This window comes from Trachurus japonicus, chromosome 5 (genome assembly GCF_045865225.1).
Source record: "Trachurus japonicus isolate A0001 chromosome 5, Traja_1.0".
Lineage (NCBI taxonomy): Eukaryota > Metazoa > Chordata > Actinopteri > Carangiformes > Carangidae > Trachurus > Trachurus japonicus.
The window spans coordinates 31,480,542-31,507,616 of NC_140911.1; the positions used below are offsets into that span (position 1 = coordinate 31,480,542).

Below are 27,075 nucleotides of genomic sequence, written 5' to 3' on the forward strand. Positions count from 1 at the left end.
GCTGATGAATCCGGATTTTCTCGAAAATAGAATTTTGCATAAAGTTTGACCTCCATCGTCTGATAGATGATATTACACTAATGTTAAGACCCACAGTGGGCTCAAATTCAATTTTCTTTTCTGAACACCTTTAAAAAAAAAACAATGTATCAATTTATGACAAAAAATAATTTACTTTGAACTGGAGCCAAACATTTGCAGCAACTTCTGTGGATTAATACAGCTGCCCTGATCGGCCCGTAGCTGTCGCCGTGAGTCAGGATGTACCGACTGTCAGACGTGTAAGGTCCACCACTCTAAGCTCTACTGGGGTTCTCAAATCCAATATAGAGATTAGAAGAGGGAGGGAGATCTGAGGTAGGCCTGTATTGACTCTGACTGATCTTCAGCTCTGCTGGGGATACCCAGGGACCAGGGTCAGTTATGTAAGATCATGTAAACCAGCGAGGGGGATGTTTTCAGCAGTGGCGATAGATGTTATCTGCATATTTAATGTATGTGGTTGGACTTTTGCCAAGAGACAAATGAGTAAAGTTTATCAATCTGGCAAAAAAAATTCTATCTGCTATTATGAGATTAGTTTGCTACACACCTGCACTGAAAACGACTCAATTAAAGAGGCACTTAAAAGAGCCTTTCTCTCTCTGAATGATATTACTATTAGGTTTGATGGCTGGCAGCCCGGGAGCCTAATAGGGATGAGAAAGTTGGCTATGAGCCAGCACCTTGACCTCCCTGAGCACACACACACACACACACACACACACACACCAGGATGACACTACACCAGAGGGAGAGTAGAAGATATTCTGAATTACAGGACTGCACTGCCGACAACCTCGCGCCGTGGCCATTCTCACATCTCTGTGGTCCGCTGGAGCAGAAAGGTGAGCGCAACATCCGCAACATCAGGGCAAGATGGAGTGGAGTCTGTGTGTTTTTGCAACGTGAAGCCTTTCCTCATGCAGCTGCACCAACGAACCCTGGTGAACTTTTTTTGGTTGCCGCCAGCAGTACGAGGTCGGAAAAGTGGGACAAAGTGTTGATAGAATTAAAAGCAAAGATAAAGGAGAGAATCCAGCCAGAGATGAGGAGGCAACACAAAGAAAGAGCGAGACGTGGTGAATAATACATGCCATTCTCAGAAACAGCGGTTTCACTTGCCGTTTGCTCAGGGCTAAAATTATAGTCGTAGCTGAAATGCACAAAGGAGAAAACGCTGTCAGGCCAAGAGGACAGTTGTTACAGTTTTGCTTAGTCTTTTACTCACACACTCGACTGAGCACTTCACACTCTGCACACAGGCAGCAGGGGGTTAGGGTTTCACCTTTCAAATGTTGGAGTGCGTCTATCATTTCATTCTAATGCCACTCGAGTAACAGAGCTCGTTCTTCTCTTCACAAAATCTTTCTCTCAAATGGTCTTTTTTCTGTCAAAAGATATTCATTGTAACTTTTGCGGCGTGATACATCAAAACACAACAGCTGTGCAACTGGAAGTGCGATTTGCATATCTGTTAGATTTACTCCTCTTGCTTGTGCATCCACTCTGACAACTAATCTGTTCATCTAACAGAATCTGTATGAGACAGATATACAAACACTCGCAGCAGAGACTCCCACTGAAAGCAGATAGGGGATCTTTTATTTTTGATCAACTGCAGCTGCTTTGAACTTCATGTCTGCATTAGTAAATACCATACATCAGGGAACTAATGCAGTCTTGGGGTCAAAATATACAATTTTGTGAGGCATGAGATGACTAACATGAGAGCTGAAAAATATATAGGCTATACATTTCTGTTGAACAGTTCTTTTTTTTCTTTCTATAACATACATGTTAAGGGATAGTTCAACATTTTGGCAAATTGGCTCATTGTCATAATCCCTGTAGTGTTAGGAGTAGGTTCGTTACCTTTAATTGTTGGTGCAAGCTGTTTTTAGAACGGTGGAGCAGAGCCGCGAGCTGCTCAAAGGCTACACTATGGAGGCTAATGGGATTTCTTGGTTTCCCTCATCAAACTCATCAAATACACAACCCAACAACTCCAAAACACTCTGGTGGTTGAGGTAAATTCATGCAAAACCACTGACCCCATCAGGGCAGTTTTTCGGCAAGCAGTCTCTGCTTTTGCCTCTAAAACAACTCTAAAACAACAACAAACAACTCGGTCTCGTAACGTCCCTCATAGCGTGGTGAATGTGCAGGTCACAACTTGTCCATGAGTGCATTTTGGAGTTGTTGGATTGTGTATTTGATGAGTTTGATGAGGGAAGCCAAGAAATCCCATTAGCCTCCATAGCATAGCCTTTGAGCAGCTCGCGGCTCTGCTCTGCCGTTCTAAAAACAGCTTGCATCGACAATTAAAGGTAACGAACCTACTGCTATGCCTATAGGGATTATGGCAATGGGCCAAATTGTTAAAATGTTGAACTATCCTTCAAAGCATAATTTGCTCGTCCTGTTCTGCCACATGTGATGATGGATCACAGCTGGACAATGTGTCACATTAAAAGGTCATAAGCCATAAAGGTTTGGAACCAGCAATGGATTAATGTATGACTGTGTTTTACAGCTGTTCCTCTTCATACTGGAACCTAACTACATTTTTGCATTTCTGAAACCTTCAGGCTTTTATTTTGAAGGTAAGTCTGGCTGAGCTGTCAGAGCTGCCATGATGCAAAGGACTCTTCAGTGCTGCCACGCCCTCTTCCTCTTTCACCTTCCCTATTACTGTGGCGTCCTCCACATAGACCGACCCTGTACTCACACACACAGTTCACTGAAACACACGTAGACTCAGATCAACACAGGCCCAGTCTATGAAAAAAATTCTACTCACATGTGAGTACTCACAGATTTCATTTAATGTGCTCTTATTGTTTTAGCAGTAGTACCGTGCTGTCCTATTTTGTAATGTACATATTATCTACAGATAAATCCTAAGAGGGTCGCCCTCTCTGCACACCACATCAACATAAACCCACAGAGACACAGCCGGAGCAGCAACACTCAAAAAACCACTCATTTAGTGAAGATACTTCAAGCATTCTGCCAGTCTGAAACAGAATATTAATCAGTGCCCAGCAACCCTTTAACAGTAATATGCTCTTATCAAGAGAGTATTAAGCCCACGGATGTATTTGCACAAAGTGCATTATTTATAATAAGGGAGCTCTTGTGGAAAGAGGGGGCGAAGAACACCAGCAAAGACAACAACAGTCCGCTGCACTGGTTTTTCATCAACTCAAACAGTCAAAGTAAAATCCCAACAGATGGGAAAGCTGCAACACAGCTTATTAAGAAGGAGCATGTGTCAAAAAGCATGAACTGTTCAGCTCAGGAAAATGACTGATGGGTTTCCATTCTTAGCCACACAAAGTGCTGTCTTAGCTGCGTTGGTTGTTAATGACCCTTCGCTTTGAAACTTCTCCCTCTCTCTTTCTCTCTCCATGTGGCACTGAAGGGAAACAGGAATTTAGAGCTGATGTGGCAAAGTCAATGGATGGGATGGAACTCAAGACGGATGCTTTTATTTCGATGTCCGCCCTGGGCTCTCCTCATTATCCATCACAACACCGTATGAAGAATCGCTTCGCATTTACGGACCAGTGGAGACATCAAAGACGTCAACTAAGTTATCACACGACGGCTCCATGAGGAGGGATACCAGGCCAGATGAAGGAGGGTGCAGCTGACGCCGTCGTTCTGGAGGCAAGTCAATCTGGCCCTTTTTACTATTCCTGAGAGGAATACGTATTCTGACCACATGCATTACACGTTATCAGATCACTGCAGTGTGCTTCATTTGCAGCGCTCTGAAGCCCGCTCCAATGTTTTTCTGCTCCCCTGAAAATCTTGATAAATTCACTTTTCAATAATTTAGCTATCAGTCTGAGCTCTGATAGTGTCTCTGCCTGTTAGACTCAACCTCACTGATACTACGCACCTGCATTATAAATACATTTCAGCAGGAATCTGAGCTCAGATCAGATAGTAGAAAATACATCGACCTGCTCCCGCTTCATCAAATAACTACAGGTATTACAAGAGTGTCCTTTATAACCGAACAACCAACAAGGCTGATTTATGTCTTTGTGCCGCCTTTTCAAGTTTATCTGCCCCCCCCCCCCACACACACACACACACACACACAACATTTCAGCCTTCTGCTTCAAAGACTACACAACTTAATGCATCCGACCTGCTCTTCAGAAACTTGCTGCACTGACAGAAACATCAGCTGCAATCACAATCACACAGTAAAGTCTGTGACAGGTGAAAAACAAAAAAACCTTCAGATGGTCACTTCATCCTGTCCTTCGGCACAAGCACGCACTTCACCCACCTCCTCCACTCACTCACTCAACACTGAAATAAAAATATTCTCATATTTCCTCCACTAAAAATCACTGCGTTATATATTTTTATTTTTCACAGCAGCTGCAGCAACCGGAGGAAGATTTTAACGGCCGTGCTCTGATCTTGATGTACATTAAGGAGAGGTTTGGTTTGGTGCGCCACTCTGCATCGGGTAAATTAAAACAGCACTAAGATTGAGGATGGGATGGATGGGGTGGAGGAAGAGGGGGGGACGGATGCTGAGGGTGGAGATCAGTTACGCTGACATGCAGGACATGTTGCTGCCGGATAATGGATTTGTCTTGGAGACAGGTGGGGATGTAAAATTGTTAAAGCTACTCACTGGCATGCATGAGCTGCCCCTGGCGTCCAAACACCTGGGAGAAGGTGGCGTGGCTGCAGGTGAGGGTGTCCTCCATGGCTGTCCCACTGGCAACCACTGAGGAGAGAGACAGAGAGAGAGGAGAGAGATGAGAAAGAGAGGTGGGGGAAGAGGGAAGGAAGGTCAGCAAGACTGCGTCACATCAAGATACGGAGGGAAAAAAGGGGAGAATGAAAGAGTTTTAAAAAATAAAGAGAGATAGAAGAGGGAGGGGGGGGGCTTACCTTCAGTTGTAGGAGCTGGTGTGTGATCTGTGGTGGTGACTGTTCTCCTCTTGACCCGTCCTGCTGCTGCTGCTGCTGCTGCTGCTGAGGAGCGAAACACAGCCCCTCGCTGCTCACACCAATATGAGCACAACTGCTCGGCGCACAGATAATGGGAGGGGGGTGTGTGTGCCTGCCTGCTTGCCTTGCCTGCTGCCTGCCTGCTTGTCAGCATGTGAGTGTGCGTGCGAGAGAGAAAGTTCTCTCAACGTGTGCCTGCGAGAGCATTGTGGTGTGCATGTGTGAGGGAGGGAGAGCGGTGGAGCAGGTAGCTCCGTCTGCACGGGGGCTGACAGCCCTCTGCGGCTCCAGACAGGCTGGGTTGAAGGGGGGAGAGTGAAGAACAGAGGAGGAGAAGGGGCTGAGAGCAGCGTCTACAGCAGGTAAAAGTCAATCCTCTCCTCTCCTCCTCCTCTCCTCAGTGTGAGCAGACAGCAGCGTATGTCCTCCAGGCACAGAGCAGGACTCTTGTTTTCTGATCTGAGTGAGTGTGCCCCCTTTTCTCTCCTCCCCCCCCCCCCTCTCTCTCTCTACAACCCTCATTTGCTGCGCCTTAGCAGTAACATCTCTCTCTCTCTCCCGTACGCCCTCACATCTCTTACTCACGCCGTACCCCGCCCCATGCAAATCCATCTTAAACCTCGGGGCCGCTGCTGGGAAACAGATTCTAGCAAACTCGAGTGCTTCATCTTCCCCCGGTGCTGAGGAGGAAAGAAAAGGAAAAAAAAAAAAAAAAAGGAGGAGGATGGGAAAGTGGAGGGGTTGTATATAAAAAGTAGAAAAGTAGGGCTGGTACAGCTGCTGGTTTCCAGAGGCTTCATCTTGAAAAGGAATTGTAGAAAACTGCTGAGTATAAAATAAAAAATTAGCTCAGACTGGAGTGAGAAATAAATTCCTGCTCGGCTCTATAGGTGCAGTGCAACATCTCTGGTGAAACAGCGCACGGTGAAAACTACCAGCAAAACATCATGACATCAAATGAGCATGTTGTTTAAGATCTTAACCTCTCGGACCTTTGGGGATACAGTTGGCTGTAGTTGGCATGGAGACCACCATCATATTCAAGACTCAGATATTACAACATATTTTCCTGCCCGGGCGGGTCATCTCTGAACTCTCTAAACTCTCCACAGCCTCTAAAGACTCAGGGTTTAACGGCCGATTTCCTCCAGAGCAAACCAACCAGAGTAAAGAAACAGAACTTTGCCAGGAAGTCCATTGTAATGGAGCCATCTCTCACACCGGCGCTCTGCAAGGCGAGCACACACACGAGACCCGACCGCAGCACTCACATCCTCGCATCACATCCTCCTGTTTTGAAAGGAAATGCCAGGATGCTCAATGGGCCACAGTGGGAGCTATAGGGAGGAAGGCTGGAGCAGGTGGTTCACTTCTGCAGGTGGAAACATAACGGCCAGACAATAAAACCAAGCCCAGTCTTTAAAACATGGAAGGAAATAAAACTAAATATATTTCGGCGCCACAGAGTCAGAACCAGAAAAAAAAAGTGTGTGTATTTTGCATCCAAACATGCGTACAATCTGCGAAACACTGAGGTAAAATAGAACACCAGCACTTCACAAACAATGAGAAGAGTCGAGACGCGACTTCACTTTCAAGTCTGCGAGACTAATGCCCAGCAGAATAAATCTCCTCTCCATCTTCATCAACTTTAATGTCATTCTCTTTGAACAGGGAGTGGGAGCAGACTAGCGCCTTTCTTTTTTTTCTTTTTTAGGAGGCTGTATATTGTCATGTATGAGCAGCTGTCATTCCCTCCCACTGTGTCTCTGTCACTGGCGGCTGTCTTCCTCTCTAGATGACAAATAACCGTATAGTTTATTACTAGCAAACAGGATGATCCACATTCATTGTATTCAACCAGATCTGGTGTTGTACAAAATAAAAAGGGAAAACACAAAGCTGACAATTCAACAAGAGCCAGACTCTTCACACCTCAGCTGAGACCATTAGGTAGATAAATCAATTAGCTCAAAATAATTGGCCACAATTTACACAAGTTAATCATGTAAAAAAAAAAAAAAAGGCCAATTATACTGCTGTATGCTCAGAGGTGTAGTTAAGATAAAACAAATAAATCGGCAATTGATGGTCATCAATTCTCATTATGTTCTAACATTTATTTACCAATTAGTCTATGACTCCAGGGTATAACAGATCAATTAGAGGGGACAAAAGCCAATATCAATATTGTACTAAAGCTGCAATCAATCATGATATTTTTGTTGAAATGTCATATAGTCTCAATTATATATTCTCAAATTTAAATTTCAACTTGTGCAACGCTTTAATTGACGACCTACTTCGAGAAAACTCACTAAACTACCGACTGAATCTGACCTAGGTGATGTAATAAAAAAATCAACCTGTTAAACATCAGTCTATTTGTGTTTGTCGTATTGTGCACTGTAAAAATAAAAATATTAAAATAAGCTTAGTTAGCATTTAGCTCAAATCAGCACTGTGCCTCAGTGGAGAGCCTATCCTTAGTTGTTTAAATAATGCAGTGTGCAGTGGTTGATTTAGCTACGGGAGGATCGTGTCAATTTACAACTCATATTGTGATCCTGATATTGCATACCAACACAAACGGCTGGTTGTACTGATCCTAACTGACCACAAATCCCCTGAAGCAGCCTTGCTGCTCTTTGACGTCTTAAATCAGTCTCTCTGGTGGATTGTAGTTTATTTCATCAGGCACAGAGCTGCATGGAATTGCATTTTTATGAATCAGGCTGAAGCACCGTACACAGCAATCAAGAGAGTGCAGTGATATTTCACCTTGACAGCGTGAGTGTGGTGCAGCAGCGCTCGTCCAAGCTTCCACTCACCCTGACACACACACACACACTTACACACACACACACTCAGAGCTGAACGACCCATAAACTACACCCAGCCATAAACTATACCACCATGACACCGGGGCAAATAAACACGTCTCTCTGTCCCACTGAATAAAGAAAAATCCAGCCTGTGGATCAAGTCCAACATACAGACTGCGTTTAATTCATAACCCCATCCATCAACATGATACGCTGGTGTGTTGTGTGTGAGGATTCAGTCCAACAGTCATTGCAGTCCCTTGTGTTTGTTTTTAATACTTGAGGCACGTTTCTGTTCGGTTGGAGTTACTTCCTCATTAAGGCACCAGAGTGTGACTGATTGAGTCTGGATGAAAAAGATATCAGCAGATGCACAGAGGCCGGATGAGACCTTGAAAGGTGTTCAAGGTAACACATGACGTAAATGTTATAGAGCTATAGAGATGATCTGGTCTTGTGGCTGTTTTTTCGCTTTTACGAAAAAAGGATTGGACATGTTATTGATATTTTATTTTAGCAGGAAAAGATTTTGCTTTGGAACAGCCGTGGTGAGATCTCTGTATATGAATAATTCAGATTACCGTCTCCTGAACGACACTTTCTTCGGAAGGATATGCACCGCAAACATATATTAAGAAACATCTTGAAAGAAGAGAGAAGCTGAGCGCAGCTGAGAGTTGGTGAGGAGTGCACACTTAATTATTAATAGGTTTGCTCTTGATACTTATACTGTGATTCATTTTCCTACTTTTCCAAATAAAACCACTGCTTTGTAAGCAAAGATTACAATTTATGTCCAGTCTACACTGTACGATACAGTTAATGTGTACTGATGTTTAGGCCACATCATACATTTTTAAGATTCAGTTTTTGTCTTTCTGGTTTCATGACAGTATTAGTATAACAGAAATGTAGCTTGTTGAATTATTAGTTATAGTTAAAGGTTGTTTGCAGTACAATGAATAAGTTAGTTTTTTTATTGCCTTAGGGGGAAATGGACCTACTGTTCTTTATGACTAAAATACATGTGATTTTGTGCATAGCATTGGCCAGAGAAACAAAACATAAAGCAATAAAACATTTATGCAGCCACACTGTGTTTACACATTAGAAACAGTTATGAGACAGCTGCACTCATTTGAACTGCATCTACACAAACCAAACATGTCACATGAATAAATTGTTCAAAATCCAACAGATTCTGCAAATAATCTGATTAAAATGCAAAAATAGAGAATCTTTGTGTAACACACCACACCTGCACAGCTACCCCCACCCACCACACACACACAACCACATCCCACACTTAATGTGGAGCTACCTGACAAACACAAGAAGTTAAGGTACTGTATGAATCACAAATCAACCTCCCTGACAAGCACACCGCTCCCAGAATAGATCTCGATCTCGTAGCAACTAGCAAGTCGAGGACGGCCGTAACTGCACAGGAGCAACTTCCCGACCTGCAGAGTACGGGCAGAGACTTGTAATTTCACTTCGTATAAAAACTTCAATAAAAAGGTAAGTAAAAAAATAAAAAAAACGCTTTCATAATTTGGCAGGTCCCAGACAAGCTGCGTGTAGAGAAGGCAATCAGCAAATGTAATCTGGAAAACTCTATTAGAGATGCAGCAGCGGGGCGTCTATTATGATGAGAAACAAAGGAAAGGTCTGGGAATAAAATGGTCTGTAAGAACTCAGACCCTGTTATGAGCGCAGTTAATCACGTTCTCTCTCCATTTCCAAAGTGATTCTTGATTTGTACACGACCAGTAAACTACAATAATGTAGGAATAAAGGGCTCATCAATCATGAATGCATGAATGTGAAGACTCGATTGCTATAAATGCTACGAATCTAATGGGTGAAAACGGCCTTCAGACATCAAGCCAGATCAATATTAGAGGACCATTTCCACCCATTACATGTCCGTCCTGTTTATACTCACATATTGCAGAGCTGGCCATAACGGCGAACCCTGGAAGCAGAAACAATAAAAGCTTTACACAAATTGAAAAAAAGTTTTTTTTTTATTTTGTCAATTACAGTAATGCGTTACTTGAGGTCATTCAGGATTTTGTCTTTGTTCATCCTTAAATTCATAATCTTGATGCTGAAAGGCAAAACATGAAAATTTGTGGTGGAAATATAAATTAGCTTCAAATCATATTGTTCAATTTATTTCCCCATAACATGCTACAAGCGTTTTCAGCACTTGCCTGTGTATCTGTCTTCTGTGGTACAAGGAATAATGGTTGAGAATGAAAAAGTGGGATCAGCACTGGGTAGACCATAAAAATTATAAATAAGAAGATTTTCATTGGCAGGGACTTGGTGACATTTTCAACATGTACAGTTTGACCAAATGTATCAACTCATGGAAACAAAGACGACTTTGTCCTCAGAGAAAGAAAAAAAAAAATCATTCTGTTACATTACTGTGAGAAAAACGACACATGTAGCAACTTTTTACAAGTCCACTCTGAACGGACGAAATACAAATACTGCAGCATTCAACCTTTTCCTCTGGGAACCCAGTCATTATGCATTCTGGTCATAAAAATTGGTTCATGTGTCATTTCCCCTTTTCTAATTACTTAACGGAGACAACCAATTTAGTGATTTGCTGGCAGAAAGGCAGAAAGTTGTATTTGATGAATGATTTGCACCAATTTGGTGCAAATTACCAGTGTCTGCTTGGTACAACAGACCTGAATACATTCCATTATTCACTGTTCAATTCAGCCAATCTTAACAATAAAGCTTGAAATTTTGGCAGTTTGTTTTAAAGTGCTGTAAGAACACTGGGCTGCATGAGTGATATCAAAAAAAAAATTGTTTTTCAAGATGGACATTATTTTAAGGAGTTTACACATAATTCCCATCATTTAACAGCTGGAATTACTTGCTAATGTCAGATAAACAACGCAACATAACAGAGAAAGCAAGTAAAAACATGAGACATACTTGAGATTTAGACCAAAGGAATAGCTGTCAGGCCACGCATCCAACCAGAACCATTCACATACTTACCACACACATATACAGTGTTCCTGAGGACCAATTGTTGCAGTAAAACAACTGCCATTTTCATTTTTGTTTCCCAAATAAAATAATACACCAATAAGATATATTCTACAATATAATGACTACAGAAATTGAAATCAAACATACATACTTTGCAAATCATGTATAAACTGAAATAGGTGCCCATTGGGGGACATGGAAATTGGCTTAATCTAGTTCATACTCTATTCAGCACATGCATTAAGAGACTCTGGAAACATCCAAAAATCTAAACAACCAAAGGGGAAAATAAGGAACGAAAGAATAAACAGGTTTTCCCTAACCCTAACTGATACATGATTGCCATTTGCAATATATCAGCTTTCCAAAATAACGGAGCCCTAATGTTACTGTTTTGGGTCAAGTAATGACACATAGTGTATATATTAACTCAATGTCATTTACAGTTTCTTATTCCTTTTTTTTTTTCTTCTTTTTTTTTTTTCTTTTTTGCAAGGCTGGCTAAAATCGAGGCTCAGTTCAGTTCGCGAGATACATGGAAGTTAAAGAGAGTTCCCTCCTTAAATCCAGCAAAGGCAGCTGAGACAAGCAAACTTCACTTGGTTTGAGTGAATGCGCCCACCATGAAAAGGTCAACCTCAGTGCTGTCAGTGCCTTGATTAGTCCAGAGCGTTGCCAGAGAAGGTGAGCACCACAGTCCCAGGAAGAGTTCAACAGTGTCCACACGGCTCACTTCATTAGCAACTCCTGAAAAACACAGAGCAAACAGAGACGAGCTGCAGTCATTAGTCCAGTGTTCAAGGAACTGACTGCAATGGTTTATCAAATTACTGCTTATCAATATGCTACACATTTCCTGCTTTTTATTGGCCTACAATAGTTTTGGCCTAATATCTGAGTTCTGCACTGTTGGCTGGACAAAACACTTCATGATCACATTAACTCAGATCTAACTGAAATGAGCATTTTTCATTGTTTTGTGTTTAGAAATCTGATAATTTATCAATGTATTGGCTAAAATGTCTTTGAATTGGTACTGCCCTGAGAAAAAAAAGGACAAGACATAGATCTTTATAAAGTTAAAACATGGTTGTTATTCAGATACATACAATGCTAATAAAAGATGAGAAAAAGGTTAACCTCTCACCTGAGTCTCTTTTGGCTCTTGAATTGGAGGTTCCTCAGTTTTAACCTCAGCAGGTGGAGCAGCACTCGCCATCTGTAAGCTCCTGGTGACCGGACCGCCGACTCTCTCCCTGTTTCGCAGGGAGAACCGCTCCTCTTTCTTCAGCTGTTGCGGCGCCGCCGGAGGTTTGGCGTCTGCTAATCTCTTGGGTGCTGCCTCCTTGCCCATACGCTGCATTCTCATGGCCGGCCGTTGCTGTGCAGTGTCACTGGGAGTGTCCGGGGACGACAGGGTGGGAGGTAGAGGCTGAACTTGGCTCTTCTTGGTTTTTTTGCTAGCGGAGACCGGGGCTGGGAACGAGGCGGGCCTCTTGAGCCGGCCGAGAGTGGCGGCGCTTTTTCCTTTGCCTGCCTGGGAGGATTCTGCGTCTGCTGCTCCGGAGCTGCGAGCTCTAGTCTTTCCCAGGGGTTTACGCTGCGGCTCTGTCTGCGGCGTTTCACAGTCTGAAGCTTTCTTCCTAAGATTTACGTTTTTATCTACCACAGACACTGCCTCTTTCTTCACCTCTGCTAGACCTTTTTTGCCCTTTTTTACAACAGGCTTCATGGGACAGCTGACTACCATATGTTTATGGAGACTTGCGGGATAAGTAAACTCCCGGCTGCAGTGGGGGCAGACATTAGAGGCCTGCTCTTCCTCAACTTTAACGGTAGCCTTCTTTGCAGTAGTGGCAGCTTTATTCTTCTGTGTAATGGCCCTCTGGACCAGCTGGTTCCTCTTCTTACTGAGGGCGCTCATTCTTGTTTTACCAGTCTCTTGATTAAAGTTAAGTCTCTTTGGCTGACCCATCCTACGGAAGGGGCTGAGGCCTGCGGCGGCGGCGGCTGCTGTGGGTGACGCCACTCCGTTGGGGCTCTTCACTATTTGCTTGAGGGGGATGGGGTTCTTCTTGGGAGTGTAACGCTTCTTATCGCTGGCGCTGGCGCAGGCCAGTATGTGCTTGTGCAGTTCGGGCATGTTGTCAAAGCTGTTGCCACACTTGGTGCAGCGGATGGCAGTGCTGAATGTTTGTGGTATGTTGTGGGTGGTGAAGTTAGTAGCCGAGGCCACAGAGCCAGCATGGGAACGGCTGTGATAAGGGAAAGGGGGGGGTTTGTAACTGGGGTAGTGTTGATTAAGGCCGAGGCGAACGTCCGGGCCTTTGGGCTTCCCTCCCTCCGAGGCCATGATCTTTATCGTAGTGTACAGCTCCTCGTTGGGGTCCTCCGCTGTGTCCTCTGCTGCGTCCTGCACTCCGTCCTCTGCATGATTCCCGTTAACATCGGGTTCTTCTTTCGCCACATCAGATTCTGCCTGTGGAGCGGGCTCTTCGGTCGTCTCCGGCGCCGGCGTCGAGGGGCTGCTCTCCTCTCTGGCTCTGGATGGATCCGTGTAGTTCTGTGGCCTGAGCTTGCCGTTCTCCACAGTAGTATTCGAACACGTCTTATTGGGATGCAGGTCCTTCTGGTGCTGCTGCAGGTTGCAGAGGAAGGCGAACTCTTTGGAGCAGACCGAGCACACGAAGATCCTGCCCACGCCGTGGAGCGTGGTCCGGTGGGCCAGCAGGGCCGGCGCATCTCCGAAGAGCTGCACGCAGAATTCACACTTGAAGGGCCAGTCAGCGGCGTGATCTATGATGTGTCCACTGAGCTCTTTGATGGAGCTGAAAGGATCCTCACAGACGTTACACACAAAAGTCTTGCAATATGTCGAGTCGACTTCCTCCGCCGAGGATTTATCAGACGGTTTATCCAGAGCGAGCTGAGGTGAGGTGTCAACACCATCCTGAGGTGCGTGATTCATAACCGGCGACTTGTCTGTGCAGTGCTCAGGCTCTTCTTTTATTCTGATCTGATGGAGGGATCGTGGAAGGGGCGACGGGGATGGGTGGTGTGAAGCAGGAGGAGGAGGAGGAGATGGAGAGGACGGTGAGGATTCTGGTCGTGGTTGTGGAGCGGTAGAGTCGGATTTCTCCGTTTCTGAGTCGTGGTTCAATTTTCCATTGAGCAGACCGGTCACGGAAACATCTTCTGGAACGTGCAGATCCACCGGCGCGGGCTCAGGAGGACTCGGTGAGGAACGACTTTCGGGTTCGGGTTCAGGTTCAGGGGAGTCCATCTGCTCAGACATGCTGTCCTCCTCCTCCTCTTCCTCCTCCTCCTCGTCTTTGTTTTCTTCAGCGGACAAAACCTCCTCCGAGTCCGACAGGAGCTTGTGTTCGTCCGATCTGGGAGACATCTTTGGCGAGAGGACGGGGAGGGTTCTGGGCACAGATGAGTCTGAGGGCTGAGACAGGGGGGAGCTGGGCATGGCCAGGGGGGATGGTATGGTGGGCAGCACGGGGGGAGGCGGCGTCGGGGACGTCACGCTGGAGGCGCCGGGCGAAGACGGGTTCAAGGTGACGGGGGTCAGAGAGGGCGGGGAGGGGTGGGCGGACTCCGAGGCAACGTTTGGAGAGCGAGAATGGAAAAGACTCAGGTTGGCCAAGACCGAGGGCCCCTCCTCTCCCGGCAACGTCAACCCCACGTATTCGTTCATCAGCACCTTTTCCAGCATGCTGGTGTTGGGCTTCCTCTTCTTGACCGAGGGCTGCGGCGCCGGACTTCCCTTGGACTCGGGCTCCGCCGAGCTCTTGCGATGGAAGCTTAAATCGAGAGCCGAGTCCCCGAGCACCTTGGTGGAGCTGTCGCTTTTCCTGCTGATGGAGTTTGACAGATCCAGAGGCTGCTGATTACAGGAATTCCCCCCGCTGCTGGGAGAGGTTTGGCTGTGTGCGTTATTTCCCGAGGGGCTCGGGGCGTCCCCGTCGTCTTTCTCCAGTACAGACCCAGGAGGCGAGGAGGCGCCGTGGCTCTCCACCTTTGGCACCTTGAGGGTGTACGAGCTCGCCGCCTCCGCTTTACAGCTCTCTGTTTTACATGTAGGGCTGAGCTGTGGCGACGACGGGGGAGAGCCGGTTCTTCTTTTAAACCTGCCCGAAGCCCCTTGCAGAGGCGTGACTGACAGCGGGGAGGCCAGTCTATGGCTTTCTGTTATCAGGGTGATGGTGGATTTCTGAATATCCTGTGTCTGGAGGAGCTGTTTGAGCTTCGGCGAGAGATAAACCGTCTTCTCTCTTTGAAACGCTGATGAATCCGCGGCTTGCTGGAACAGCCCCCCCACCAGCAGGTTAGATGAGGATGATGTAGAGGATGAGGAAGAGGACGAGGAGCCTGTGAAGGAAGCCGACTCTGTCTCCACTTTCAGGTTCGGGACAAACGGGGGTGTGGATGTTCTCCTCTTTGCCGTGGACTGGCCGATGTTGGAGACTTGCTTTGCGGCGCCGGCTCTTCCCTCCACCTTCAGTGCTTGACCGATCTGATTGGGGCTGATGATGACCGTGTCCAGGCCGAACAGAGCGGCGGACCTGGAGTCCACCTCGATCACCTCGCAGGTGCTCACCGAGCTGCTGGACACGATCTTGCCATCGATGTAGAAGCTCAGGTTCTCTGAGATGTTTTTCGATATGTCGACTGCGTAGTCGTCTCGGTCCGCCTCGTCCTCCGTGTCGGCGCTGGGCACGTAGACGGGCGGGGGGCTGGCGCTGGGCGACTCGTCGGGCAGCTGCTGCTGCTGCTGCGCCGACGCCTCCTGCAGTAGCATTCCTTTCCTGCGCACCCCCTTCGGTAACAAGTGCCGTTCGTGTATCCTCCGCTGGTGTCGCCGCATGTTGGTGTGGGTGCCGAAAGCTTTGCTGCAGTATTTGCATGGGTGGAGCTCTTTCGACTCCCCGTTTTCATCTAATATAAAGGGACGGTCAGCGTGGGGCCCCGCCTCTTTTCTCTGCATCTCAGAGTTGTGCAGCGCTCCTCCGGTAAACTGGGACCCTATGGCTATGTACTGGCCGGTCGGGCTGGTGCAGTCAGGACTCGAGCCGTCGGTCTGCGAGACCGGACCGAGCAGACCGGCGGTCCCGGCCAGAGACCCGGGCCTCTTCTTTGGCCCACTCTCGTGCCTCCTCTCGTGCCGGCGCCGCCCCACCTGCGAGCCGAACGACTTGCTGCAGTACCTGCACTTGAACAGTTGCGTTTGCTGGTTGGTGATGGCGTGGATGTGTATGTGACGCTCCAGGCCCTGTCTGGTGGAGAAGTGGCGTTCACAGTGCTGACAGGGATATGTTCCCCCGTGTTGATCACCTTCAAGGTCACCGTCGGGGTCGGGGTCGAGGTCAAGATCAGGATCGGGGTCGACCTCTGGTTCTTGCCCTCTGGCCGAGGAAGACTGTAGTTTTAGCTCTGAGTCCTTATGGCTTTCTTCACCGCGCGTCAGCGACGGGCCAGGCTGCTTATTTTGAACGGAGTTAGCTGCGGGCGAAGGCTGAGTCTGCTGCTGCGCTTCAACCCGATCCATCAGGTCATCTGCATTCTCCTCCTCTTCCTCTTCGTCTTCCTCCTCCTCACCATTTCCCCTGTCCATCAACCCAGCTGATGTATATTGTATATCTTTATGGTCAGCGCTTCCCTTGGGATGGGTTTCCTCCGGTTCCTGCGAGGTCCCCGAGGCTGGTGGCCTCTCATTTTCCTCCTCCTTCAAACCTGGTAACAAATCATCACAAAGAGAAATGTGTGCTACTTGTAGGACATCTTCACTTAAGGAGTGCTTGAAAATACATTGAATTGCACAAATTACTTGCGACAGTTAATGAACTTACCTTCTTCCCCATCCCACATCTCCTTGACAGTAGGTTTGGTTCCACTTGTTTTCTTGAATCCACCCAAACCAGACTGTCTGGCTCTCTCCAGCAGCTTTCTTCTGGCTGTCAGTACAAGCAAAAAGATGACTTAATATATCGGGTTTGTTTTAAAGAATTTAAACAAAGACAAAATACAATTTCTCCAGGAAAAAAAAAAGTGAGAGAGAAAAACTTGTGGCTAAAACAAAGATCTGACAACTGGCACCGTTTGGTAATTGACTTCAAACCTGTTTAAGTGTTCAAATAGCCTTCAGTTAGGTTATAGGGCACAACTTCCTTGAAGACATTTTGCACAGATAAAACACACCAAATGACCTACAAAAGGCAAATTATTTAAAAAAAAAAAAAAAAAAAGTAATTTAGGAAGCTCACAAGCTACTGCTATAAAATTGAAACATATAAACTAACATTGTAAAATTTCCCTCAGATGCCTCACATCTTGTTCATGACTCTAGTAGCCTCACATAAATCAGTAATCTTAATAAGACAATTGGTAAATTAAATGCAAACTGCAATTGTTAACATTCTTCTGTTTTAGATTAGTAAGTCAGGTCTGACTCAAGAGGCTTCCCTGGCACGTCCACATCATAGGAGTGTGTCAACAAGGTCACCTGACCTGGCCTACAAAGCCTAATTCATACCAGAGAAACAAATGCTGCAGGTCAGTCATCTGACCAGCACGGTCAGAAGCAGCCTGCTGAATCTACAGCAGCTACATGACTATATAACTACAAAACCAAGCATTTTCATAACCTCACTGCACCAACATTTCGTGCTGTTAGCCTTTTCTGTCGTTCCGTTTCTCAACCTCCAGCTCTCACTGAGCCAACACCTACACCGGCTCTGGCATGCGCTGCTTCGGCTACATACAGGATGTTTGATATTAAAATGATACTAACAGGATAAGCAGGCTAACTTCATCAAGGCTGACTATTAAGTACAGTTACTTCATGCCTGCCAGGCGCCACTACACCGCAGTACAGAGAGATCCATTTAGTCTATTGCCTTTTAAGGTTGGACAGAAAAATTTAACAGCTTCTTCTCATGTGAAATAACACAAAGCTCATTTCTTAACATGATGTGAAAATGAAGGACGCAAGACCTCTGGACCCACCGTGATCAAATTTAGTTTTCTACCTCATTTCACACACATTTCAGGAGTTCAGGAGGACAGTGACTTTGCTGTATGAGGCCGCATGTTCATGTGTTGATGCAATTACATCGTAATATAGAGTCTGAATGTCAGACTGGCATTTATAAACAATTGAATGACATAATTATTACACAGAAGCCATTTTCTCCTTGATGACATTATACTTTCATGTAAATGTATTGTTTAACCTGATTGATTTAAAGCAGCACAAGGGCACAACGCAATGTAACCCTCACAAACAGAACTATATCATTGAACTAAATCACTTTGTACTATTCTTTTTGGTCCTGCATTGACTCAACTATATAGTTCAAAAAAAAGAAAAAGAGAAACACTATATCCACAGTTCATCAGGACATGTTAATGTGTTTATTACAAAATAACAAGCTCACTTCTTGCTGCATCCATCCCTATATCAGAGGCATGCTTTGGGCTGTTATAGATTTATTAATAAATCTATTATAAAGGTTGACTTAATGACGTGTCTGTGCTCTTATTTTTAGGATTTCACGTCCGAACTCAGGAAATGTACAAGCTCGACCAAACCAGACTGTAACACCTGAGCCTCCACTTAATATTGACAACTGAGTGTTAGCCATCTTTCCACCATTGTTTTATAATAGTTTGTTTATCACTATTTACTTCAGACAGTTTGCCATCTGTCCCTGAGCACGGAGATGTCCGTGTGTTCAGACTTAGCCCTTTAGCTTCGTGCTAGCATGCAACACTAAAGTCTGACAACTCGGTGGACTGGTTATACTGGAGCCGAACCGACGTGAAGCGTCATTTTAAACACTCTGCACGATATATAACATGTATATTATCTGTCTGTGGCCGATATCTGAACTTAAAAGCAGCCTGTAGTGGGGATAAGACAGCCTGCTAGTTAGCTCCCCTGCTAGGCCATCACCCAGCAGACAGGCTGGCCGATGGATGGCTTCATGCTGTAGGAGCTGAAGGAAGGTCACATCCTCGACACCGTCGGGACCCGCAGCAGCAGGAAAAGCTGAGAAAAAGTTGCTAAGATGCTCGTGTACCGACTGTAGGGGACGTATAAGAGCCGGAGGGTCGGCTCACGGCTCGGTACCTGAGGCTGAATCGGCTCGCAGCGACGGGTTTTAGCTCGGGTACGACAGAGCAGAGGAGCCCACACATCGCTCACGTTAGCCTCCACTAGCCTTCCTTCATCTGCGGCTAGCTGCTAGCTCGAGAGACAGACACACACACACACACACACACACAACTTCGACTGAGCTGCACAGAAAAATCAACTCGTGTCTGACTCGGAGGCAGCGGACACGTCCGAGGACAGCACCGAGCACTAATGTCATCTCGGACAAAGAGTTTCGGGGGCCTCACCTCGCTTCGCCCGGGTTGAGTTTTTCCTGCTCAGACTGCTGGCTCTTTCTTCCTCCAGTGCAGCTGTTATCTCAGGGTTGTCTTTCACCGTGTACCACACCAGCAGCTCCTCTCCCGGCCCGATAGGCTGCAACAATGAGAGATGAGGTCGGCCACCAATCACAGCCCGGCGAGGGAGGAGGGGGGATATTTGGGCCACTGTGCATCTAATCTGTCTAGTGGGTGTATGGAATTTGACAGTGTTTTTTATCATAGTCTGCTGCAGTAGCTTTATTCTATAAGGGTGCAAACTTCAACACAGCGTTGAAGGTAGGCTACTATATCAGCAGGTTAACAGGGATGGAGTTACCAGTTGCATCATTCCCAGGTTTTATGCAACATTATACAATTTGTTATTATTTCAAAAAATGATGCAAGTATGAAATCAGCACAACTAGGTATGAAAATTATATAGTTAAACTCCAATCTCCATGTCTGGTTTATTACTATATGATTACATGATCAGATTGATTAGCCTACTGATGCATCACTGGCTGATTGTAGCAGGTCAAGCTCAGATATTACTTCTAGCTACTTTATGTAGCCTACCATGAAAAATGGATAACATTTCATAAGCTCATCATAGTCTGATGTAATGTAACTCTGTCAAACAAATGCAGCGTTTTCAGTCTCATGTAGTGAGACAGAATTACAGCATGCAAGATGCAAAGAGTCGAGTCAAATACACGAAACACAGAAAATGCTCTCTGCCTAACTCTATTCAGTTCAAGCCAGTTCTCATATTTGCATCATTCCCAGGTTTCATGCAACATTATACAATTAGTCATTTTTAAAAAATGATGCACGTATGAAATTCAGTACAACCAGGTATGATCAGAAAATTATATTGAAGTAGTCAGAAAAACTACAATCTCCACGTCTGATTTATTATTATGATATGATTACATGATCAGATTGATTACTGATGCATCACTGTGTGTAGTGGCATCATTCTGCTGTAGCTGGTCAAGTTCAGATTACTTTTAGCTACTTCATGTACTATGAAAAATGGATAATGTTTCATAAGCTCATCATAGTCTTATGTAATGTAACTCGGTCAAACAAATGTAGTGCTTTTAGGCCCATGTAGTGAGGCAGAATTACAGCATGCAAGATGCAAAGAGTCGAGTCAAATACACAAGACACGGAAAATGTTTTCCAGTACAGCACTTGGATAAATGTAAGCTCAACAGCCTGATTTACCAAACATGTGCACGCTCATTTAGCAGCTCAAGTGTTTTATATACTGTTATTACGAAACTTCCACAACTGGTTCTTAAACCTGTGATGGATAATTACCAGCAGTAATAGTGTATATAACACACACTGTATATAATCTGATGTAATGTTGGTTCTCAGATCATAAGAATGTTCCTGTGTGCCTCCATTGAAAACAATCCAACCCAGAGGACTTAACTGTGTCTACTTAGTCGTACATTTCTGTGAATGTGTGTTAAAAAAACCAGAGGTGATAGAGCTTTTCAGTCAATTGCTCCAAAATGGTGGAACTCTTTCCCTTTTGAGTTAAGAGCCGCTTCTTCTGCCGACACTTTTAAAAAACAGTTAAAGACGTATTTGTTCAGGCAGGGATTTCAATAAGCCTGGGGTTATTGTATTGGGAGATTGTATTGTGATGCTGTACGTCTCTTCAATTATGTTGCTGCTTTGTTGTTGTTTATTTTGTATAATAGTGGTATGATGTTTGTATTTTTTATGTATCTGTGAAGCACTTTGTGAGTCTTCTCTGTGAGAAGTGCTATATAAATAAAATTTTACTTACTTACTTTACTTTACTTAACTTAATGTGTGCGTGTGCATGTGTGTTAAAGGGATATTTTAACATTTTGGCAAATTTGCTCATTGCCATAATCCCTATAGTCATAGCAGTAGGTTTGTTACATTTAATTGTCGGTGAAAGCTATTTTTCGATCGGCGGGGCAGAGATACAAGCTGCTCAGCTAACGCTATGGAGGCATATGGTATTTCCGGGTTTCCCCCATCAAACTCATCAAATACACAATCCAACAACTCCAAAACGCTCTTGTAGACAAGTTGTGACCTGCACATTCACCACGCTATGAAATAATAATGTAACATTAGAGACAGAGTTGTTTTCGAGGCAAATGCAAAGCCGGAACTACATTCCAGACACGGCCGCTTGGCAGAGTGACTTCAAAAGCGCAAGTAGTTCAGAATATTTCCTCTGTGTGTCGTAATGTTACATAATTATATGTTATCATTTCATAGTGTGGTGGTTTGGAGTTGTTGGATTGTGTATTTGATGAGTTTGATGGGGGAAACCCGGAAATACCATTTGCCTCCAAGCTGAGCAGCTTGCATCTCTGCCCCGCCGATTGAAAAACAGCTTGCATCAACAATTAAAGGTAACGAATATTGTTATAACTATAGGGATTATGGCAATGGGCGAATTTGCCAAAATGTTGAAACATTCCTTTAAGCTTACCCTTAAGACTTTGTAGTAAATGGCTCTGTTGATCTCCAATGGAAACAGATTCTGCTCTTCACTCGAGCGTGCCCAGTTCACATATCGCAGCCAGTTCCCCATCATGGGGTCCGTGGCATCAACACACATCCAGCCCCGCGCTGGGAAATAAACCTACAGGACATGGACACAGGTACAAGGAGGATTTCATATATATGTATATTTATCAATTTCCTCCAAAAGAATTAGTTATTAGTATTAGTTAACTTTTAGTATGACTTTAAGGGCAAACAGCAGACTATATAGCTTCATACAAACAAATTTGAATTGTAGTGCCATGCTTGATAGAGAATGTAGTCGGGCTTGTTTCAGCTATGCTGTGAGGAGGTGAGTGTCTTAGGGAAAGGAGCCAACGGAGCAGCCTGTAACCTACCTCCCACATGTAAACATTACTGGTCACCTGGGACCTTTTCTTCTTCTCTCCAATGAATGGCCCAAACCTCTTGCCCTTAGGAATGATCTGAGTGGCCCAGACACCTGAAAATGAAAGAGAGGAACAAAAACATCTCATACATTTGAAAGTTCAACATTTAAAGAGTGGGGTTTGAGGAAACACACCGTGTACTGTGACTTGTCCCATATACTTTCACTTTCATAATTTTAAAAGATTCTCAATGAATGTGAATTATCACACGTGTGATATCATGGTGGAGGCATCAGTCCAGAGTAAACTTGACCTGCCAACTTGAATAGCTTGTTGGACAGCTTCAGAAACCCCCTCCCCCCTCAACCTTTGTGATGATGGATTTTTTGGGGGGAGGGTGGGGGGTTACTCCCATAGCAGACAATGCAAAACTCACAACCACTTCATGTTGAAATGGAGCAGCTGTGTGAACCAGCTGTGCTCTCCTTTGTCAGTCCTGACAGAACCAGTTCTTTCACCTTCACTTGCCATGACAACTACACCTGGTACGTGTTTCAGGTGAGACTCTAATGATGTGCTTGTTTGTTTAAATGACCGTTCTACAAGACAACACGTCATACAAAGTGACTCTGGCCCACATCCTTGAGGATCCTACGTCCAGCCTGTGTATGTGGTGTATATAATAAACTCTCATTCAATAATTACACATTGTTCAACACTGATTTGCTTTTCATTTGTTTTCCCCCTCACATCTCTGTGTGGACAAACTGTAACATCTTGATATTCATAAAATGTATGACAGGAGGTCAAGGTCAGAAGTATTTACAACAAGTAATTTTCCCTGATTATATGATAAATACATTTTATCAATGATGTCAAAGGATTAGCTCTGATAAATGTGAAAAATAAGGTCAATGACTTTTTCAATATTGATCACGTGTTTATCTATTAAAGCAGAAGTAAGCGATCCGGTCGTTTTGGCTAATGCTGCGTTCCAGGCAGGCTTTTGAAACCGTAAATTACAGCTTCAAGTCACAACTTACGACTTTGTAGCGTTCCAGGCAACCCACTCGTGTTTTTCCGACCTGTTTTACCTGTGAAAGTGCACTATAACGGCCACTCGTAACTTCCGACCCGTGAACTCGTACCAGATCGAACTGGTACGACTTCACAGGTCGGAAAAACACGAGTTACGGGTTGCCTTGAACGCACCATAACTTCTTGTCAGCCGATGGAGTTAGCAGCCCCCGCCCTCGTCCCTACGTCACCACATTCAGGCGCATCCCTTGGCTGCACCAGACTGGCACTGGCTGCACACACAGCCCTTCATGCCGTTCTCTCTCCTCATTGGATAAAACTTGTAGGATACGAGAAAAGTTTTCTCCTCGGCTCAGAGCAGAGCAGAGTGACTGACAGACCTGTGTTTCGGTCCAAACACTCTATGTAAGTGATTGCTGTTGGAAGATATAACTATTTAAGACTTATGTTAACACAAAAATATTGCTTACTTCTGCTTTAACTCTCACTCAATTCTTTACTGTGTTTGCCCCATGTCTGATTTCAACTACAGTGCAAAAAGTCTACTACATTTTTTTTTATGTTTCATTCATTTTCTTGTTCACTTCATAGGTATATTTGAACAGCCAAGGGAAAACTAGAAACCCCCAAAACACCTCTTAAGGGGTGGCTGTGTTGAGCAGACGCCCCATATACAGAGGCTAATAGACCTTGCTGCAGCCGGCTCCGGTTCAAATCCCCCGGTGTGGCCTTTGCTGCATGTCATTCCCACTCTGCCTCCCCATTTCCTGTCTATCTCTACTGTCCTGTCAATTAAAGGCAAAAGGCCAAAAAATACTTCAGTACCCCACCTTAAATCATATCTCTTCAATAGTAATGTACTGTTTACAAAGTCGCCAAAAAGATTTGTCCTGTTTACACTTTTATGCCCATATAAATGTTTAAGAAAAGAGGTCTATGAACTGAAGGTCTGAAGTTTCTCCACAGCAGCCTAGTGGAACAAACTACCAGCAGAACTGAAATCAGCCCCAACTGTAAGCACTTTTCAATCCAGGTTAAAAACATTTCTCTTTTCACATGCTTATAACTGAGAACTTAAAACTTTATCCATTTTCTTTTATTTTACTTTTATTTGCTCTTGCTTTTAACTCTGTTTTTAGTGTTTTGTTTGTTTTTATTCTGTCCTATGCTTCTTTTTTTAATGTTTTGTCTTTATGTAAAGCACATTGAGTTGCCTTGGTATGAAATGCGCTATATAAATAAAGATGCCTTGCCTTGCCGTGCCTTGCCTTGCCTTGCCTTGCCTTGCCTTGCCTTGCCTTGCCTTGCCTTGCCTTGCCTTGCCTTGCCTAGTCTCACTGTATCATCACAGGTTGCAGACAGATGTCCAAGTAGAAATCAACATGTTCACTGTAAAATCTTTGTTCAGGTTGCAGACACACTTGTTTACTCACCGATGCGGTTTTGATTTACAGCAGAGGGTCTGAGGCTCAAACTGTCAGGCAAACCCTGGAACACGTGGGCTGGAATTTCATCCAGAGTTTCCACCGACCCTCCAGTGATCGCCATGACCTGCAATACATGACAAATGGCAGATTTGTTATCAGTAGGTCTCACTTTGAAAACATCAACTATTATCCATCACATATTTTTATATTCATCTTAAGACTTTCAATACAATATACAATGTGATCGCAATGTACGCACAGATTTTATGAAGAAATGCATTGGGACGAAGTGTTGTAGTCAAGACCACCTAACCCGGCCGAGACCAAGTCAAAACCAAGACTTTTGGGGTGGTTGAGACCAATTCAAGACCAAGACCAAGACCAAACCAATGTGAGACCTTTTTCAAGACCATTACTATGTTCAGTTCCAGTACTCATAATAATCATGTGGCTTGATATTTACATTATTCTTCAGCTAAAAAGAAAAGAAAATTAAAATCTAAACCATATTGAATTGAAACAAAGTTTGGATTGAACAGAATAACACAGCAGCACAGAACCAGCTGAAGTCTCCTACTTTTGACCTTGAACTTTTCAGGTGGTTATACAAGCATACTCTTTAATTACCTTAAAGTTATTGAATTACATTACATAAACCAAAGTGAGCAAGTGACAGAGAGACATTGAAAACTTGAAAATGGTCTCAAGAACAACAACACGATGGGGAGGTTCTCAAAGTGAATGCATCACCAAGAGGGAAGCTGCATGTCAGCAAAAACTACACACCAACCCTCTGGTAGAAGTTTCATTTACAGTGTGAAACTTGACACTAGATGAAAACAAAATCCACTATGTTTCATTTCCACAGTGGTCCTGTGTCATGATGAGACACCGCCGTGCCTGCGTCTGCCTCTGACCACAGACAGAATACTGTGACATGCAAATTACCTGCAGGTCGACAGCATAGTGAATATATTTTATTTCCCCCTTGTCAGCCTTTCATATAAACTGGTTTCCAGCCCTAAGAAACACAGCCCATATGAATTAGCACAAGCTTCAACTTATGAAATGAAAAATGCTCATCACAACTTCCCATTATGCTACAAGTGAAATCTTCAAAAGGTTTATCAGAGGTTTAACAGTCCAACATTCAAAAGATTCTCCACTTAAAACCATTAAAAAACAAGCTGGTGAGTAAATACACACACTCACTCACACAATTAATGGATATTGAAAATAGTTGCCAGTTAGTTTTCTATAGAGCGCCTAACCTCATCAGGTTTACAGGGACTATTCAAAATGACACTATGTGCTATATTATTCACTTGCTTCTTGTTCCAATTGGCAGAAAAGCCAGTTGCCTATTGTTCAGCAGCACAATAAGTTGCTGCCCCACAGGCTGGGCTCACACAGCACACTGAATACATTAAAAACCAACAAAAAAAGACAGAAAAGAAACACCATGCATCTCCTGCACAGTTCAGTAAAATATATATTTGACCTGAGATCCTGGATGCTGTTCTGTTCATGTTCTCCCACAGGCACATAAGACAGATAAGACACATGGCCTGAGACAATAACCCTTATTGTCAGACTGGGGCTCTTTAACACCCCCTCAGATAATTAAATAATAATAATAAAGAGAAAATCCATCAACTTTTTTTTATTGTTCACTTCATTTAGGTTCCACTTGATTCTCCCTTTTGCTCTGAGCCACTTGGTGCTGGAGTTGTGATCAGACATCTTTAAATCCCTCCCTGCTGAAGTTCACGCAACAAACGGAGCAGGAGCTTTTTAATGTGGGCGTGTGCGGCTTCTAAAGCGCTCAGCCTCCGCTCATCAAAGAAAAGTTGCCAAAGACAAATGAAATCAGCGGACATGTCCAGCGTGCAGCGCCGACAGGATGCAGTTTATTGTTACCCATGTAGGCAAACCGTCCGCTCTCCTTATTCTTCCCGATGCTGCTGGCCGGAGCTAAGGTGCTGGGAGCTTTTTTCCTCCTCCTCCTCCACCTCCTCTCTCTCCCTCTCTGTTGCCTGTCGCTGGGTGGCTTATATTTTTTTTGGGTTTCGGCCGCTCATGACGCGCACTTACCTGCTTTGTTTGACCGGGGACTTGGGATGTTTGTGCTCTACCTGCTTTCAATCTGCTGAAAATGGCGGATGGAGGGAGGCTTGAGTCGAAAGCCTCCTCAGTAACTCGGTTCGTGGTGTGGTGGAGTTGGGAGAGGCAGCCTGTCAGACCCGTGCACGCTACACGCACGCACACAGACACACACAGTGATGTTCAAGCGAGGAGGAGTATGTGTGTGAGTGTGTGTCCTCCTGCAGGCTCAGTCAGAGTCAGGTCCTGTCCACGCTGCAGCCGAACACCAAGCCATGATGCCAATTAAGTACCTTGCTCTGATTCATGTGT

General features: G+C 44.6%; 2 protein-coding genes across 4 annotated transcripts in view; both read right to left on the reverse strand.

Moving 5' to 3' along the window:
- Nucleotides 1-5,102, reverse strand: part of kaznb (kazrin, periplakin interacting protein b) — a 123,149-nt gene extending 118,047 nt beyond the window's left edge. Inside the window, exons 1-2 of the mRNA XM_085777467.1 lie at nucleotides 4,969-5,102; nucleotides 4,706-4,801 (exon numbers count right to left, since the gene is read on the reverse strand). Of these exons, the coding sequence (XP_085633593.1) occupies nucleotides 4,706-4,781 (76 nt within the window). The 5' untranslated portion in view covers nucleotides 4,782-4,801; nucleotides 4,969-5,102. The remainder of the gene's footprint in view (nucleotides 1-4,705; nucleotides 4,802-4,968) is intronic.
- Nucleotides 5,103-9,864: 4,762 nt separating this feature from the next.
- prdm2b (PR domain containing 2, with ZNF domain b) lies at nucleotides 9,865-27,075 on the reverse strand. Of its 3 annotated transcripts, none has more exons than XM_085777469.1 (8): nucleotides 26,755-27,075; nucleotides 24,667-24,784; nucleotides 22,205-22,308; nucleotides 21,793-21,945; nucleotides 19,290-19,416; nucleotides 16,736-16,840; nucleotides 12,028-16,619; nucleotides 9,865-11,627 (listed from the first exon to the last, which is right to left on the reverse strand). In XM_085777469.1, exons 2-8 carry the CDS (start codon nucleotides 24,779-24,781, stop codon nucleotides 11,610-11,612), a joined length of 5,214 nt encoding a protein of 1,737 aa, XP_085633595.1. In that variant the 5' UTR covers nucleotides 24,782-24,784; nucleotides 26,755-27,075; the 3' UTR covers nucleotides 9,865-11,609. The 3 variants fall into 3 exon arrangements, with proteins under 3 accessions (XP_085633595.1, XP_085633596.1, XP_085633597.1); XM_085777470.1 differs by having other exon boundaries at nucleotides 26,796-27,017; XM_085777471.1 differs by lacking the exon at nucleotides 26,755-27,075 and adding an exon at nucleotides 26,581-26,664.